Source organism: Condylura cristata, unplaced genomic scaffold (assembly GCF_000260355.1).
Source record: "Condylura cristata isolate star-nosed mole 26May11 unplaced genomic scaffold, ConCri1.0 scaffold00004, whole genome shotgun sequence".
Taxonomy (NCBI): Eukaryota; Metazoa; Chordata; class Mammalia; order Eulipotyphla; family Talpidae; genus Condylura; species Condylura cristata.
The window spans coordinates 63,431,217-63,445,591 of record NW_004567105.1 but is presented as its reverse complement, the minus strand read 5'-3'; the positions used below and the strand labels follow the sequence as shown (position 1 = coordinate 63,445,591).

General features: G+C 55.2%; 1 protein-coding gene across 1 annotated transcript in view; it reads right to left on the bottom strand.

Annotated features, from left to right (window-relative positions):
- Positions 1–300: 300 nt before the first annotated feature.
- The window catches only part of FYCO1 (FYVE and coiled-coil domain containing 1), a 60,468-nt gene continuing 46,393 nt past the window's right edge, over positions 301–14,375 (bottom strand). Inside the window, exons 15-18 of the mRNA XM_012720513.1 lie at positions 9,554–9,649; positions 7,607–7,817; positions 4,979–5,088; positions 301–3,816 (exon numbers count right to left, since the gene is read on the bottom strand). Of these exons, the coding sequence (XP_012575967.1) occupies positions 3,741–3,816; positions 4,979–5,088; positions 7,607–7,817; positions 9,554–9,649 (493 nt within the window). The 3' untranslated portion in view covers positions 301–3,740. The remainder of the gene's footprint in view (positions 3,817–4,978; positions 5,089–7,606; positions 7,818–9,553; positions 9,650–14,375) is intronic.

Sequence of the window (14,375 nt, the reverse complement as noted above, 5' to 3'; positions counted from 1 at the left end):
GTTCTTTGCTCAGGTGCTTGCCGAGTACCACAGCAGGGCAGAAGCCAGCAGAGCTGAAACAGCTCCTGTGGTGGAGGGCGTGGGCTAGAATGGCATCGGCTCAGGCAGGTCTGAACAGCGGACTTAGCTGACTGGGAAGTATCGTGTCCGGCCATCAGGCAGCCTCTGGGGAGATCTGCTGGCCTGGGCCCTTCTGAAAAGCCATGGCAAAGAAGGGCAGCCCAACTTCCACTCTGACCTGGGTCTGGGCACCTTCATCACTGGCATTATGTCTCCACGGAATGAAAGAAAACACTACTGTCAATGTCGTAGTGTTTGCTTTATTTAAAATCCTAAGGTTAAAAACATTCCCAAGTGGCACAGTAGAACCCATAAAGGAATATAATTTGGGATACAAAACTTTCTCAACCCCACTTTGCAGGCGGGTGCTGGCCCGTGATGTGCTGCTGGGTAATTCTTTGGCATGTAAGGAAATGGGCTATCCCATAAGGCCGCAAGAAATGTGGGTAAGTCAGTTAAAGTGCAATTCCGACGTCGCAGCCACGCAGAGGAGGCTTGGGTGTCGCTCAGCAGCCACAGCAGCTGGGCTGTCTCTGGAGAACATGCCACCAGACCCTATGGAAGCCCCTTTTATCAGGGATACCCCTGAAATTTACGGATATACTTAAATATTTTTAAAAAGTGCTTAGGAGGGGAAAAGTGTTATTAATTCTACCTTCCTGTTTCCTTGGAAGACACAATAAAGTGACCGGGGGCTCAAGCAAGTGCCCTTTGCGTGGACGTTCTGTAAACACGCACGGCCGAAGCCACGGTCTGCGCAGGCGGCGCTGGGTTCCGAGCAGCAGCAGGGAGGCCTCTCTGCTGACGCGCAACGCCACTGAGCCAAGGGTGGGGTGCTCCAAACCCAAAGTGGGGTTTAGAAAAGGAAGTCCCAACCATCGTGTTAGCATCGCAGAAGCGGGGCTCCCTCTGTGCGTCCAGGTGGCTGCCTCACCGTGGGTGACGGCTGTCTGCAGCAGGAGCTGGCCCCAGCTGCAGGAGCTGCAGTTTCTCACTTCTACTTTCCAACCTGGTGGGGCGTTTCAGTCCAGGTCCCTGCCAGAGGAGTTCTTGGCCTGCTGTGGGTCCAGGCCACCGGGTGATGGTGGCTCGAGTCCGCGGAGCTTTGTTGAGGTCACGCTTCCCCCAGAAGCCCTGCCGAGGGCGAGTGCGCCCGGCAGAGCTGTGTTCTTGGGGGAGGCCGATTAGTGATTCCTGGGGCAGTGGTGGACACGGCGGCTGGTAGTAATACAAAGAGGAACGGACTGTTATATAGAGTTGGGTGATCAAGGGGCTGGTGTTTTTTTTTTTTTTTTTTTTTTTCAAAATAGTAACCTGAGATCCCATGGATATTTCTTCCTGTTGATTTCTAGTGTAATTCAGTCTACTGGTTGGTACTATCATTTTCAATAGCTGTTTTCTGTGGTTGTTTACAACTTTTAAAGTCTCCCCTAAGCCCCCAAACTCCGTAAAGATGGGGCCCTGTTTAAAATAAGAATAAAGTTATGTATACAAGCCACAGAGAAACGGGCCTGGGTGTTCTCTAGCGGCCTGGTGCTCAGCAGCCCAGTGCCGACGTAGCAAGGGTGTGAGGACAGGGGTCTGTCCAGCACAGAGCAAACAAGCCTCAGCACCAGCTGTGGCCACCGGGCACCGAGTGGCCCCCCGAATACAACAGAGGTCTTTGTGCACAACTGCAATCAGCAACCAAGGTGGTGCAAGCCACCGCGGGCCCCGCGCTCCGGGAGCGGTGCTTCGGGTTGGCTTCCCACGGGCCGAGAGGGCTTCATGCTGCAGCGGCGTCAGATGGGATGCGCCAGGCCCTCACGGGAAGCGCATCACCTGCTTACTCAATGTTGCTTCTGGCTGCTCACGAGAGTGGCGACGCTAGCAGAAGGCCATCAGCTTGGCCAGAGTCCCCGTGGAATCCTGGGAAAGCTAGCCACTCGAAACATGACCCCAGGCTGCTTTGCTCTGGGTTCTTTAAATTGTTAGTTTCCTTCATGTGGTCAGCCATCTACTTTTGATGATCCTTTCCATGAGGGAGGGCAGACAATTTGCTCTGGAAGAATCTTCAGGCCGTTTAACAGGCTTTGGGAGACAGGCACTACCACCAAGTCTCTGAGCCCCTGACTGCCTCCGGTTACAGTAGAGAACTTCAGGACCTCGGCCAGCAGGAGGAGCTAGAGATGCTGATGGCTGCCTGGCAGAGGTGGCTAAGGAGAACGTAAAGAGGTCTGGCTTTTCTCTTGGCTAATCTATCTGGAACGTTCTGGTCACCATTCCCTATGCCCCACTTAAACTACCAGGTAGCTAAATCTCATGCTCAGGCAGGTCTGAGCCCACTGCAGGGTTATTTCCTTCGGCCCCTGCCTCTCTGCTGGTGTGTGCTGGGCTCGGCGTCAGTGCTTGATGTGCCCTGGGGGTCTCTGACCCAGACTCAAGCTGTCAACAACAGTCAGGCCAGGCTTGTGGATGACACCACCAAGTCTTGAGGTGCTCTGGCTTGGCCGCAGGCGAGCTGAAGGAGCAGCGGGGCCCTGTACTTGGGTTCTCAGATACCCCGTCCTACACCTGCCCTCAGGCCGCCAAAAAGGAAGGCTTCATCTGTCCCAAGGGGAGATGTCTCTTGGTGTCAGGTGCAGGTTGAGCAGCATGAACAGAACAATTGGGCCAGGGGCACCAAGAAGTGCCCCAAGACCAGATGCATGAGTTATGCCTGTTTTATAGTCGAGTCACCAGACTTCTGTTAAAATTTTTCAAAGTGGTTCTCATCCACAATATGGTAATTAGTCAGCATATCAGCAGGTGAAGCAGAAGCTCTTATTTATATAAATGAAGACAGGTCATCACCTGAGGAGTGAGGCCCAAGACCCCCCAAGATCCGGCTTGCTGGCCGTGCTCTGACGTCAGCTAGCACTTGGGGTTCAGCCTGCTGTGCAGGCCCTTGGTCCATCGGTGGGCTCTGTCTCCCGGGTCATCTTCACTTCTGATTTTAGGGTGATGTTCTGAGCTGCAGAGAGTGTGAAGGGCTCAACTCACGGCCAGGACTGGACTGCCTCGACAGACGGGCCCGGAGCAGCTTAGGGGCCTTCCCAAACTGCTGAGCGGGAGCAGCCCGCCACTACCGTGGGCAGGTGGGGCTGGGGCATGGCGGAGGCTGCAAGGATCTTGGGGGCGGTGCCCAGACTCACGGCGGCCCTGTGGCCCTCTCTTGGGGGAGCACCAGGGCCTCAGGCATGCAGACTGCGTTCACAGGCACCCAGGGGGTGGGGCAGGGCAGAAGAGGGCATGTCTTTTCACGGGCAGCAGCTGGATTCACGTCTGGCCTACAAAGCTCTCCACAGGTGACCTGTAACCAAGTGTGCCCCACGAGAGGCCAAGGGTCTCCTCGGTCTGTAAACCTTTGGGGGTGAGGACAGTTGGGTTCCTCCTAATCCATCGAAATGTCACCTGAGCCCTGAAAAGCCACGGGCTAAGAGTGCTGCTGTGTAGTGAGTGCAGCGTTCACACGCCCTGGAGCCGTGCAGCGCAGAGGGGCGGTGGTGCTGCTCCCAGAGGGGCATCTGTCAGCTTCTGAGCTGCTGTTGCTGCTCCTTTTCTTAATTTTTCTTTCTTTCTTAAGTGCTTTATGTGATAAATGAGGAAGAGTAGTGTTTCCTATGGATAAAGTGAAACTACTGAAATCTGAGCGCTCGAGGCTACGGGAAATCACTTCCATCGTAGATCACAGGCCGGTCAACTGTCAAGCGGTAAAATACTTTCTTGGAGACAAACCTGAGGGGACAGAAATGAAAAGGAGGGTGTTACCCTGACAGTGGGGAGCCCGAGGGGCAGCAGCACTGCTGAGCAGCGAGCTGGCCAGGTGTGTGCTGGCTGCTGGCTGCGAGGGGGGCAGGAGTCCTGCACCCTCAGGCTCCCCGCCCCATTTCTGCAAGGGGTCAAGGGGGGTCTAAGGACAAGACCACGGACTCTGCAGGACCTGGGAGCAGCACACCGTGCAGGCCCTGCTGAGTCACCTGTTCCCCTCGGGGTCCAGGTGGTCTGGGCTGCATGGGTTGCGGTGGATGGAGAAGGGGCGACAGGAGGTAGGTGGTGGAGGGGGACACGGATGTCGTGTGACTGGGCGTGTGCACTGCCCCGCCACCCCGGGCTGGGACTCTCCACTAGGCCCTGAGATGAGTGGGGTTTGCCACAGAAGCACGGCCGCCCCAGTGGTAGTGGGAGGCCTGAGCCTGAGCCTGCCTCAGTGTGGGGAAAGGGGCGAGGGCCAGGCAAGCGGGACGCGCACCCTCTAACCTCTCCTCTGGCTGGCACTGCTGCGCACAAGCCCTGGGGGTCCCAAGCCTAGGGGTGGGGTGGGGGCCGGTGCAGCTGTCCTCTAGAGTACCCGATCAACTTATTCTGCCATAAGCCACGTGGGCTGTGGCCACTCTGAGCCCCACACAGGGGCTGCCCAGGCAGGCCTTGTAAAAGAGGCGGCCGCAACGAGGGGCTTCTGCTGTCACCCGAAGACAGAGGAGACGGGAGCCCTGCAGCCCCACCGCTCTCCCGACTCCGCGCAGAGGGCCCGGCTCGCGGTGCTCCTCCCGGCTGCCCTCGGTCCCGCTTCCCTCCCTGGCTGCCCCTCCAGCCGCAGCCTACATGGCCCCGCCCCTGCCCCCAAGACCCACAGCGCTGGGCCTGCTATGTGCCTCGCGGGGCACGGGCTGCTCTGCGCCCTTGTCGGAGCAGCACGGCCCGCGCTAAGCTTCCGTGAGCCTAGGCCGGTGTGCTGCAGAGCTGTAACAGGCGCCGGAACACCCTAACGCAGGGGTCGAAAATCAGAGAACTCTTAACAGTAAATCGCTGCCAGTTCAATAATCTCTTTCTAAGCGTCCACCTCAGTTCTTGAGGCCAGGTGGACTCACCTGGAGGCTGACGAGTGAGGCGGCCCTACCTGGAAAAGGTGTTGTCGAAGATGAGCATGTAGATGCCGGGGGTGCGGACCTTGAGCTGGCCCTGGATGTTCTCCTTGTGGGAATTGCATCGGGTTGTGGGAATGAGGACCTGGGGGGGAAAGCAGGTGAGAAGCGTCACGGAGGCGGAGGCGGAGGCGGGCCAGGGTGGGGAGAGCCTGACAGGAGCTAAAGGAGAGGGGCTGGTCCTCCATGTGCCGCCCTCTGCTGCCAGCGTCTCTCCAAGCACACCCAAGGCTATTCTCGCCCAAGGCCATTCTACCAGTCTGGCCTGTGGGCCTCCTCCCTTGATTGCTGCCTCCCCAGTGCTGCCACAGAGCCTGCACACCCCCACCAAGACACCACCACCTGGAATCACAGCTGTCTATTTACTCTGGTCTCCTTCCAGCTGCACTGGGAGCGCCTCAAAGGCAGACCCCAGGTTGTCTTGTCTAACCCCTGGGCTCCCACGGAGCCCAGTATACAGCAGAAGCTCAGCAAATGGCTGTGCACAGATTGGTCTCTACCCCCACGCCCTCCACGGTCAGGAAATCTCAGGGCCACCCTCTGCCTGGTATCCGCTGTTTCCTATAAGGTGCGGCTGGCAGGGAAGCACACAGGGCGTCCCTGGGGCAGATGCTGAGGACATGTGCTGGCTGATGTCTGTTTGGAGACCTGAGTCAGAAATAACAGCTGCCTCCCACAGCTGGCAGGTGACTGGGACCAAGAGGCAGGAACCCTGGGCATTCTCCCTGTAGATGGGCTCATTCTGCCCCCTGGTGTCCACTGTGGGAAAGACAAGATCACCCACAGGACTACCTGGAAGCACAGCTGCAGAAAGCTTCTCAAGACTGTGGGGTTTCTGATTCCCGGAAGGAACCACACACGTCTCGAGGGCCACGAGGCATTGGCGAGGTGCTAGGGAAGAGACCCATGGCTCAGCCACAGTGAGCAGGTGCAATGGTGAAGGCCCGGTCACTTGCTTTGGTTCCCTCCCTCCTGCCAGTTCACTAGCACCTATTCTGGGAGAGGACAGTGTGAGGTGCTTGGCGGGCCTTGGGAATAGGGGGGCGAATGGCGAGGCAGAGGCGGCAGCCAAGTTCCTGGCAGGACAGCTGTTTGTTGGCGCAGGCAGACAAACATCTGGTTAGACCGCTGTTCGCATAACTCCTCCCCAGCAAGTTTCCTTGGCTTCAGCTTCCTCACAAGCAAATGGCACCAAGACCTGCCTCGCAGAGCCAGCACCCCCCATGCCCAGCTGGCAAACTCGTTCTCAGGCCAAAAGCCCCAGGACCAGCTGGATGGAGGCTGAAAGCCCCTCGGAAAGGAGGCTCCGGCTAGGCATGGGCCTGGCTGCCCGCCCAGAAGGAGAGGGGCACAGCAGTGCCCACATGAAGCCAACACTTCAACTGACAAGGCTGCCCCAGGTGGGTGAAAATGAAATGTTAGGAGTGAATCTGAGGAAGACAGAAATGACGAAGCAACTTCTACAGGAAGACGCCAGCAGAGGGCACAGTGGGCCCAGTGGACACTGGCCCCCAGGGACGCTAGAATGGGGACTGCTCTGTGCCCCACCCTCCGGCCCCCAAGCCTGGCTCTCCTTCGGCTCCGGGTTTCCCCTTCCTCAAGGTAAGCCCCCTCATGGGCACCCAGGGGACCACGCAAATGACGGAATAGTGGATGAAAGCAAAGACCTCACAGAAGTCATGCAAACAGGTATTCCTGATTTCATCTTGACGCTTCTCACGCGTTGAGACAGGGAACCTGCAACTATGATAACAGCCAGGATCCACCTTAAGAGTAGGGCCAGCATGTCTGTCTTTACCATCGCTTTCGTTTGCAGTGATTCAGAGGCAACTCCAGTTTCCACCCAAGCCCGTTCTCCCTCCAATATTCCCCTGCCCGACTCCTTGTAGAGAGGCAGGCGTGGCATTCAGACCCCAGGCTCACGGCCACCCCAACCAATAAGCCCCACACAGCGTCACGTCTTCCTCAGCGTGGGCTTCCACTCCCTGCCTCTAGACCAACGGCTCTCAACCTTGTCTGCTCCCTGAATCGCCTTGGGGCACCTGGGTGCCACTCCTGGACATTCGGATTCAGAGGTCTGGGGAGTAGACGCAAGAGCTTCCCAGGTGTTTCTAGTGCGTAACAAGACGGAGAGCGACGGTCCCAGCCGCCATTCTGGCTGTTCCTACTGGTGACGTTGTGGCGAGATGCTGCAAACCCTCCGCGGTGAGAAGCGGAGGGCCACCGCCTCCTGCAGGGACCCGTCCCTGCTCTCTACAGCTCTGCCGAAAACGACTCTTGTACCGAGTCCTGCGTCTATGTTCCTCTGAGTGTCGCCTTCCAGTCTATCCCCCCAGCAGCAACTCCAGGCCTTCGAGACTCTCAGCCTCCAGGTCGTTCCTTCCTGAAGCCTGACAAGCCCAGGTGTTTGGCTGCTGTGTACGATGTAGCCCAGACGGTATCCCACCTGCCTTCTTTCTGCGTTCTTCTCATGGCAGGAACCCAGAACTTTCTAGGTGAGGCTTGCCCAGAAGGCAGGATGGCCGTGGCTCTGCGCTAGGAAAGGTCTGTCCAAAGACCCCGACATGTGAGCAAGGGGCTTGCAGGCGTGCAGCCGGGCTTACCTTACACTGATCCAGCGGGGTGTCGTCTGCCTCCTGGAAGACCACGCTGAAGGAGATGCTCTTGGGGTCGGAGGAGAAGACCCAGCTGATGGTGAGGCCTGCCTCCGCCACGGTGATGGGGATGACGCTGTAGGTGCTGGACCTCACAAACAGCTCCCTGCTGCCCTCCCCAAAGTTGACAATCTCGTCCACCGTGAGGGGTAACTTTATCCTAAAATACCAATCAGAGAGGGACTTGCTCAAATAGACCAAGTGTGGCTACAGACCTGGAAGCTCTTGAGAGGAAAACAACTACATAACCTTGACCAGCTTGCTGAGTTATGGGAGAAAACCGGAAACACAGCTCCTCCCAACAGATGAGCTGAGCACTGACCACATCTGGCATAGTTCCCAGGTCTGGCATAGTTCTAGGCACTGGGAACAAGGAGTCAAAGTGGGGCTGGTGTGCGCCCGTGAGCTTGTCGGAGCTGCGCGTCCTGGGGGGCAGGAAGTCAGTGCTGAACCCTCAGCCCTCACCCCGGAGCTGTCCTGCAGCCGGATGCCTTTCTCTCTCCCCTACCTCTTTCCAGCTTCCTGCCCCCGTTAGCACCGGCAGAAGCACACTCACCGGGAACCTTGTCCTTTAGACGTCCCCCTTCTCAGCGGAAATCTGGGGCCTTAGACAGACACATCTCGGGCGCTGTACAGTGTAGGGGTGGTGGGGCAGTGTGGTGGCCTTGGGGAGATAAGCTGCTTGGGGCTGTGTCCCTGGCTCTTACTCCCTAAGTGAATAAGAGCTTCTTTGAAAAGTATAGTGAGTTTAGTGGTGACACGTTCCTCTGATTTCAGGGACCCTCGCAGGACCTGTGTGACATGGAGTGAAGCATGTGAGGCGTGGAGCTGGAGGATGTGGGTGCTGGCTCCTTGCCTTGCTTCTTCTCTGCTGCAGTGTTTAACTTGAGCCTGTTTCCTGAGCTGCAACCGAGAACCATGTGGCCTCTTGACTGAGCAAAGGCTACAGGGAAAATGAACCTGACATTCACTCCTGGAGGCCGCGTGTCTCGATGAGCGGCGCTCCCTCGTGTGCCCGGCAGCACGGAGGCACTCAGGGTCCGTGAGTGAGAGGCTGAACACCTCCATGCGGGACTATGAAGCAGTTAACCGCCCCTGGGCACAGCAGCAGCATGGGCTTGGGCAAGCCTCATGCCCACTGTGAAATGAGAAGGTGGTGTCACTGCACGCCAGGCCCCATCTTCCGGCTTCACGTAGCATCTCAGTGGCCACATGAGGAGGCAGGACGCGCCCAGTTACCCGTGAGGAAGGTACGTTCAAAGGACAGAAATCCGATCAGTGCCCACACAGCTGTGACTGAAGGCCACTACCCCTCTACTACACTAAATCTGCATGAAGAAAACATTTTAACACAGGCAGCAGGAGCTTGGTGAGGGTGGGGAACTTGGGAACTTGTCCCAAACGGCACAGCACGCAAGTGGTGGAGCTGATCTGTTTGTGTCCAGACTCGTGGAGCCAGGTGGGAATTCCCCGCTCTCCAGACTGTGCTAGTGACAAGTCATCAGTGTTTAAAAGACCTAAATGTTCTAGAGAACAACGATTCACCTTTGTGAAGACTGAATTCCACGTAACATGTTTTCTGTGTTCATTTAAGCATTATTTCTAATGCTGGTACAAGAGGCCCTTCCAGGAGTTATCATTGTCAGCCCTCCGAGAGTGGGAGGAGAGGGGCATTCTGGGGAAGAGCTGCACCTTCCAACAGGACTGTTGCTCTACAGGGGGGCTTCTGACTGTATGTAAAACTAAAAACAGAACAAAACAAACACACACACAGCCAGCCGCCACCAGTCTGAGTCGGTGCTCGGTGCTTCCTGGCCTGCACCAGGCCCGGGCGGCCCCGTGCTGCTGCTCCCCAAATGTCACACTGGCCGTCTGGCTCAGCGAACTGTCACTCACATCAGTTCTCCAGACTTCAGCAAGCAGATCTCAGCATCCTGTCCCCCAAGCACGTCCTCTGTGTCCTCAGGGGTCAGTGAGTTGGACGTGGTGTCCCTGAAATGCCATAAACGAGAAGACATTCAGCTCCCAGCATGCGGGTCCCAAACCCGAGGCCCAGTGTCTTGGCTCCACACAGCCAACCTCACCATGCACGGAGAGCCCTGCGGTCCCGCGGCCAGGCCAGACGCCGGCCGTGGGGCTGCGAGGCTATTTATGGGGCTCTTGGTTTGATGGTGTCTACACCGACATCCTGGGGTGGTCATGCAAAGTGGATCTCGCTCTGTGGTAAGGTGGGTCAGGAAAGGTCCAGGCAGCTCTGCTAGAGGTCCTCAAAGGATCACAAGCGTCTGAGAATTTAGGAAATGAGCGGCCACCAGAGGGCACCCTGCTACCGGAGCCCTGCTCTCCCTGCTCTTGGCATTTTTCTCAGAAAAGATGAGACAAGTTCTCTACCCCAAAACCGGCCTTGCCTGAGGCATGAGTGTTTGTCCATCAGCTCACCCCTCTAGGGTGGCAGCCTTGGCAGCCCTGAACACCTGCTTGCTCACCACCTATGCGGGAGCACTGTCCAGATCACAGGCCTCGGGGGGAGGGGGTGTAACGGCCCAAATGTCCCCAGCAGATGTCATGACCAAGGCGCCACGTAGACCCACGACAGAATAAAGTGGCCAGGAACAAGGTGGATGCCGAGGCGGTGCCTGGCGCGCTGTCGGGTGGCCACACCTGTCTGTGTGGGTCCTGCAGACTGCTGAACTCTATTTGTTCTCACAAATCAAAATGCCTTTGCCTCCTTTCATTTATTATTGTCTGGCCTTGAGCCTGCAGCCAGCAGGGGCAGACTCTGGTTTCTGAGACTGGCTGCCGGTCTTCCCAGAGCACGCCACCTGTGCCTTGGCATCGCTCAGCCGATACGGTGAGTAAAGTGATGCCCTCACTGATTACACAGCACCCTACGGCCTCTCAGGTGAGCTGCTACCCATGGTCAGTCTCCTGGGAACCAAGAAGTCTTCAGTCACGACTCCACGGCCCAAGGCAGCAACTAGCCTCAGATAGGCCTCTCCAATGTAATTTCACCAAAATTAAAAAACAACAAAAAAACCCACTCAGTTTGGCTCCTCGGTGGGACCAGTCACATGTGGAGTGCTCAACAGCCACAGGCTAGTGGTCACTGCCGGACAAAGCAGGCACAGGCCCAGCCACTGGCCACCCCAGAAGGCTGTGCTCAGCGCGGGTTTTGGAAGACTGGCCTGAGTCATGCCGCGGCCTTATCCTCCGGTTCTGGGGCATCTATCTAACTGTCACACCACTTGTAGCTTTTCTTTTAGTCACTGGCTTCCTTTTGCCAAAAAAGCAAGTGAAGAAAAGCAATTCTGACACCTTGATGTCCAGCTACCTGGTATCAACAGTCTGACAGCAAATGTATTAAGAACGACTCCAACATCCCTGTGTGCACAAACCCACAACAGCATCCGGGCCTGCTGGGCAAGCCCTGCTCCCTCACTTGCACTGGTTGTGGAGGCTGCTTTTCTGGGTGATGTGTGGTCAGTGAAAGCAACACCTGCCTCCCCCCCCCACACACACAGGTGCCCGGCAGCTCAGACTATTCCTGCGTCCTGGGATGGACATCCTTTCTAGCGCCCAGCCCCGCAGGTCGGTTCCAGGGGCGTGTGCAGGTGAACAGTCTGACTCTGGGCTACTTCCTTTCTTCTCCACATGCTCTGTAGGAAATGTTTACGTGTACCTGGGGAAATCCAAGACACGGCTGGGTATTTACAGAGTTTATAGAGTTTTGTTTCAAAGTCAAGAATGAACAATGAACACTAGAAGTTAGCTTCTAAGGAAAGACAGTTGAAATACAATTCTGGTCCCCATATTGTGAGTGGCTCTTCCCACTCAGTCACATTTCCCACTGGAGAACAGTTATGACTCATCCAGGCACCCTGTGGCTACTCAATGCCATCGACCCGCCGCCAGCAAGTGCATGCACATGGTCACAGGCAGCGTCCTGCGACCCAGCCCAACGGCAGTTGGCTTGTCTCTGGGGAAAACTCATCTCTCAAAGCTTAAAGATTCCAAAATACCAGAGAAGGTAACTCTCATGATCGTCTGGCCCTGAAGTCTTTCAGAAGCATGTATCTTTGGCCTATCTCCCCTTCAGCATTTGCCAGTTCATCTGTTCACCTGTCCACCAGCCACCCATCCATTCAACTATCAAGCCACCTTCCTTCCAGAGGGACCTATTCTATGTGACCTCATGCTTCCTGCCCTCAGTGAACACCTTGCTCACTCCTAACAGACTGATAGGACAGTTTGAACCACTACATTAAAAAAGAGAGGGGGGGGGCCCTCTCTGGTGGCTCAGCAGGTTAAAGCGCAGCACTAAGAAGCGAAAGCCACTTGAGCAAGAGTTCAATCCCCGCCCCGGAGGTGACCCACATAGCGTGGCAAATGTCTCCTGACCCACCTGCTGCTCCCCTCAGCAGTGTATTTCAATTGATCTACCTGTTCTGGTCCCTACTATGTCTGTGGTGAAGCCTCTCACTGCCCCTGCACCTCTGGCCCGTACCCCAGTTCTCTGTGCATAAATAAATAAATCTTAAAAAAAAAAAAAGAGAGAGAGAGAGAGCCTTGAAAATCCACTAGAGGTCTTCAGAGCCCTGGGATAGCTCCATAGTATGGAAGGCTGATCCAGGGAACACAGACTGCAGCCAGCCCAACCCTGGGTGACTCCTGGCAGCATGGACATGCTGGGCAAGTAATCTCATCTCTAGCTCTATGCTTAGCATCTGGAAGTGAAGGGATTGCGTGACTGCAGGCGGGAGGCATGGGCCAGGCTCCCTGCAAAGCTGAGTTTCAGTCTCTAGGCCTCAGGATCTCTCCCAGTCCCTGCTTCCAATGTTTGACACTCTGCCCTCTGGAAGGCGTGCCCAGCAAGCGGGGCACAGATCAGCAATCCTAAGGGAAGCAGACTGGATAGGTGACTGATGACTGACAGAGCAAAAGGGAGTCCTCAATTCTACTCAGTACCTTTTCCATAGAGGAGAGGTATTGGGATCACACAACAAGGCAGATGTTTCTCCAACTCTTGCCTTCTAGGCATCATTTCCTAGAATATCAGTTGTTTTGGATTATGGAGCCTAATGACTAGAACTGTTTTGTGTTTAAAGTGTTCAATATCTGGGCAGTTTCTGAAACAGAAATGGCAGCCTCAGAAAACCACATGATTCCAGCTGATAAGCAGGAGCCCCATTGATTCAGGAGGTGGGGCTGCATCGGGTCTTCTGGCAGACCCATCGCCTGGACACTATCTGTTCCGATAACGAGACCTGGGTTTATATGGGGGGAAATGCCAGTTATTAACTGCGTGCATGGGAGCTGCCCCTGTTTATGGCCCCCAGGTTTCACATCGACGAAGTGGGGGTAATACCTGCTTGGCAGGACTGCTGAGAGGCCTGGGGCTGCCTGCATTGGAGCTGCATGCATACCCAGAGCCCAGCGCCTGCAGGACTCTGCCTTGGCCCAGAGCCAACACGTTCCAAAGACATTGCAGGCCCAGTGAACGAAAGCTTTAAGACACAAATGCCTTCGTCTTTCGGGGCGTGGCAGAATCAAACCTACTGACTACTCACACCCTTCTCAGATCTCCCTGAATTAAGCCCCCAGTCTGGGTGCAGGGGGTGTGGAGTATCACTCTTTTATCTCTTTGATCTCTAAATTACACAGGGTCAAGATGTCACATGGATTCTAGTTTGTAAGATGCAGGGTAGGGCATGTGGTCTCTTGTCATAGCCAATGGAGAGCTCACAAACACTCAGCGGAAATAAGGTATGACAGAAGCAGAGACAGGCCTTCTGCTGCGAGCAAGCTCGTCTCTGGAACAACGACGCGCACTCTCTCTGCTGGTGAGTCATTTACTCCCCTTGATAGTTAAGAGGGGCCCCACTCCAGGTGCTGGGGTTCTGACTGCTCCCTGCACACTGTGGTGCCAACTGTCCAGGCTTTAGAGCCCAACTACTCTTGGTTTGAATTCTACCGCTGCACTGGCTGCCCAGAGCAGTGTGCAAGTGACTTCACGTGGCCCTGGGCGCAGTCTGAGGGTGGAAGGTGGTGGCGCTGGGAGAAGCAGCATGTCTACACCATCCTGGGAGAAGAGTCTTTGTCGCTGGCTGTCTGCTCACTGAGTGGGCTCTCTATTTTTCTTTTGTTTCTTTTACATTTTACAAGAGGCAGATGATGAAGATTATTGTTTACTTTTCTCATTATAAGTCCATAAACTACTGTAGAAGCTTTAAGATATGCCAATATTGAGGAAAGGAAATAAGTCACCCCTAATATCACCAATCAGAAGTGAAGTGAGGATGAAAATTGGTTGTTTTCAACATCAAAAAAACATAGTAAAAAAAAATACAGCGTACCATGGACTCTTAAATAACAGCCCACAGGATACGGGGCAGAGGATGCGTGGGGTCATGGCCCACCAAACTGCAGGTGTGTACACACTATTTCTGAGGGAAAGATTGATGACAATTTTATGAGGTTCTCAGGGAGGTTATGATCAAAGATGATTAAGAGTCAAGACCATGCCTTTTACATCAATTTTACATCATTTTGACCATGTATTTATTATAATAACAGCCTTTAGTTCTGTGGTGTACAGCTTTTCTCCCCAAAGTAGAATGCCCCAACTTGGTATGATTTGGTGGTTATTTTTTGCATCTGGGAACACTAGAAACTTTCCACATAACTTAACAGTTAATAGCATTTCTAGACCCCCAAATAA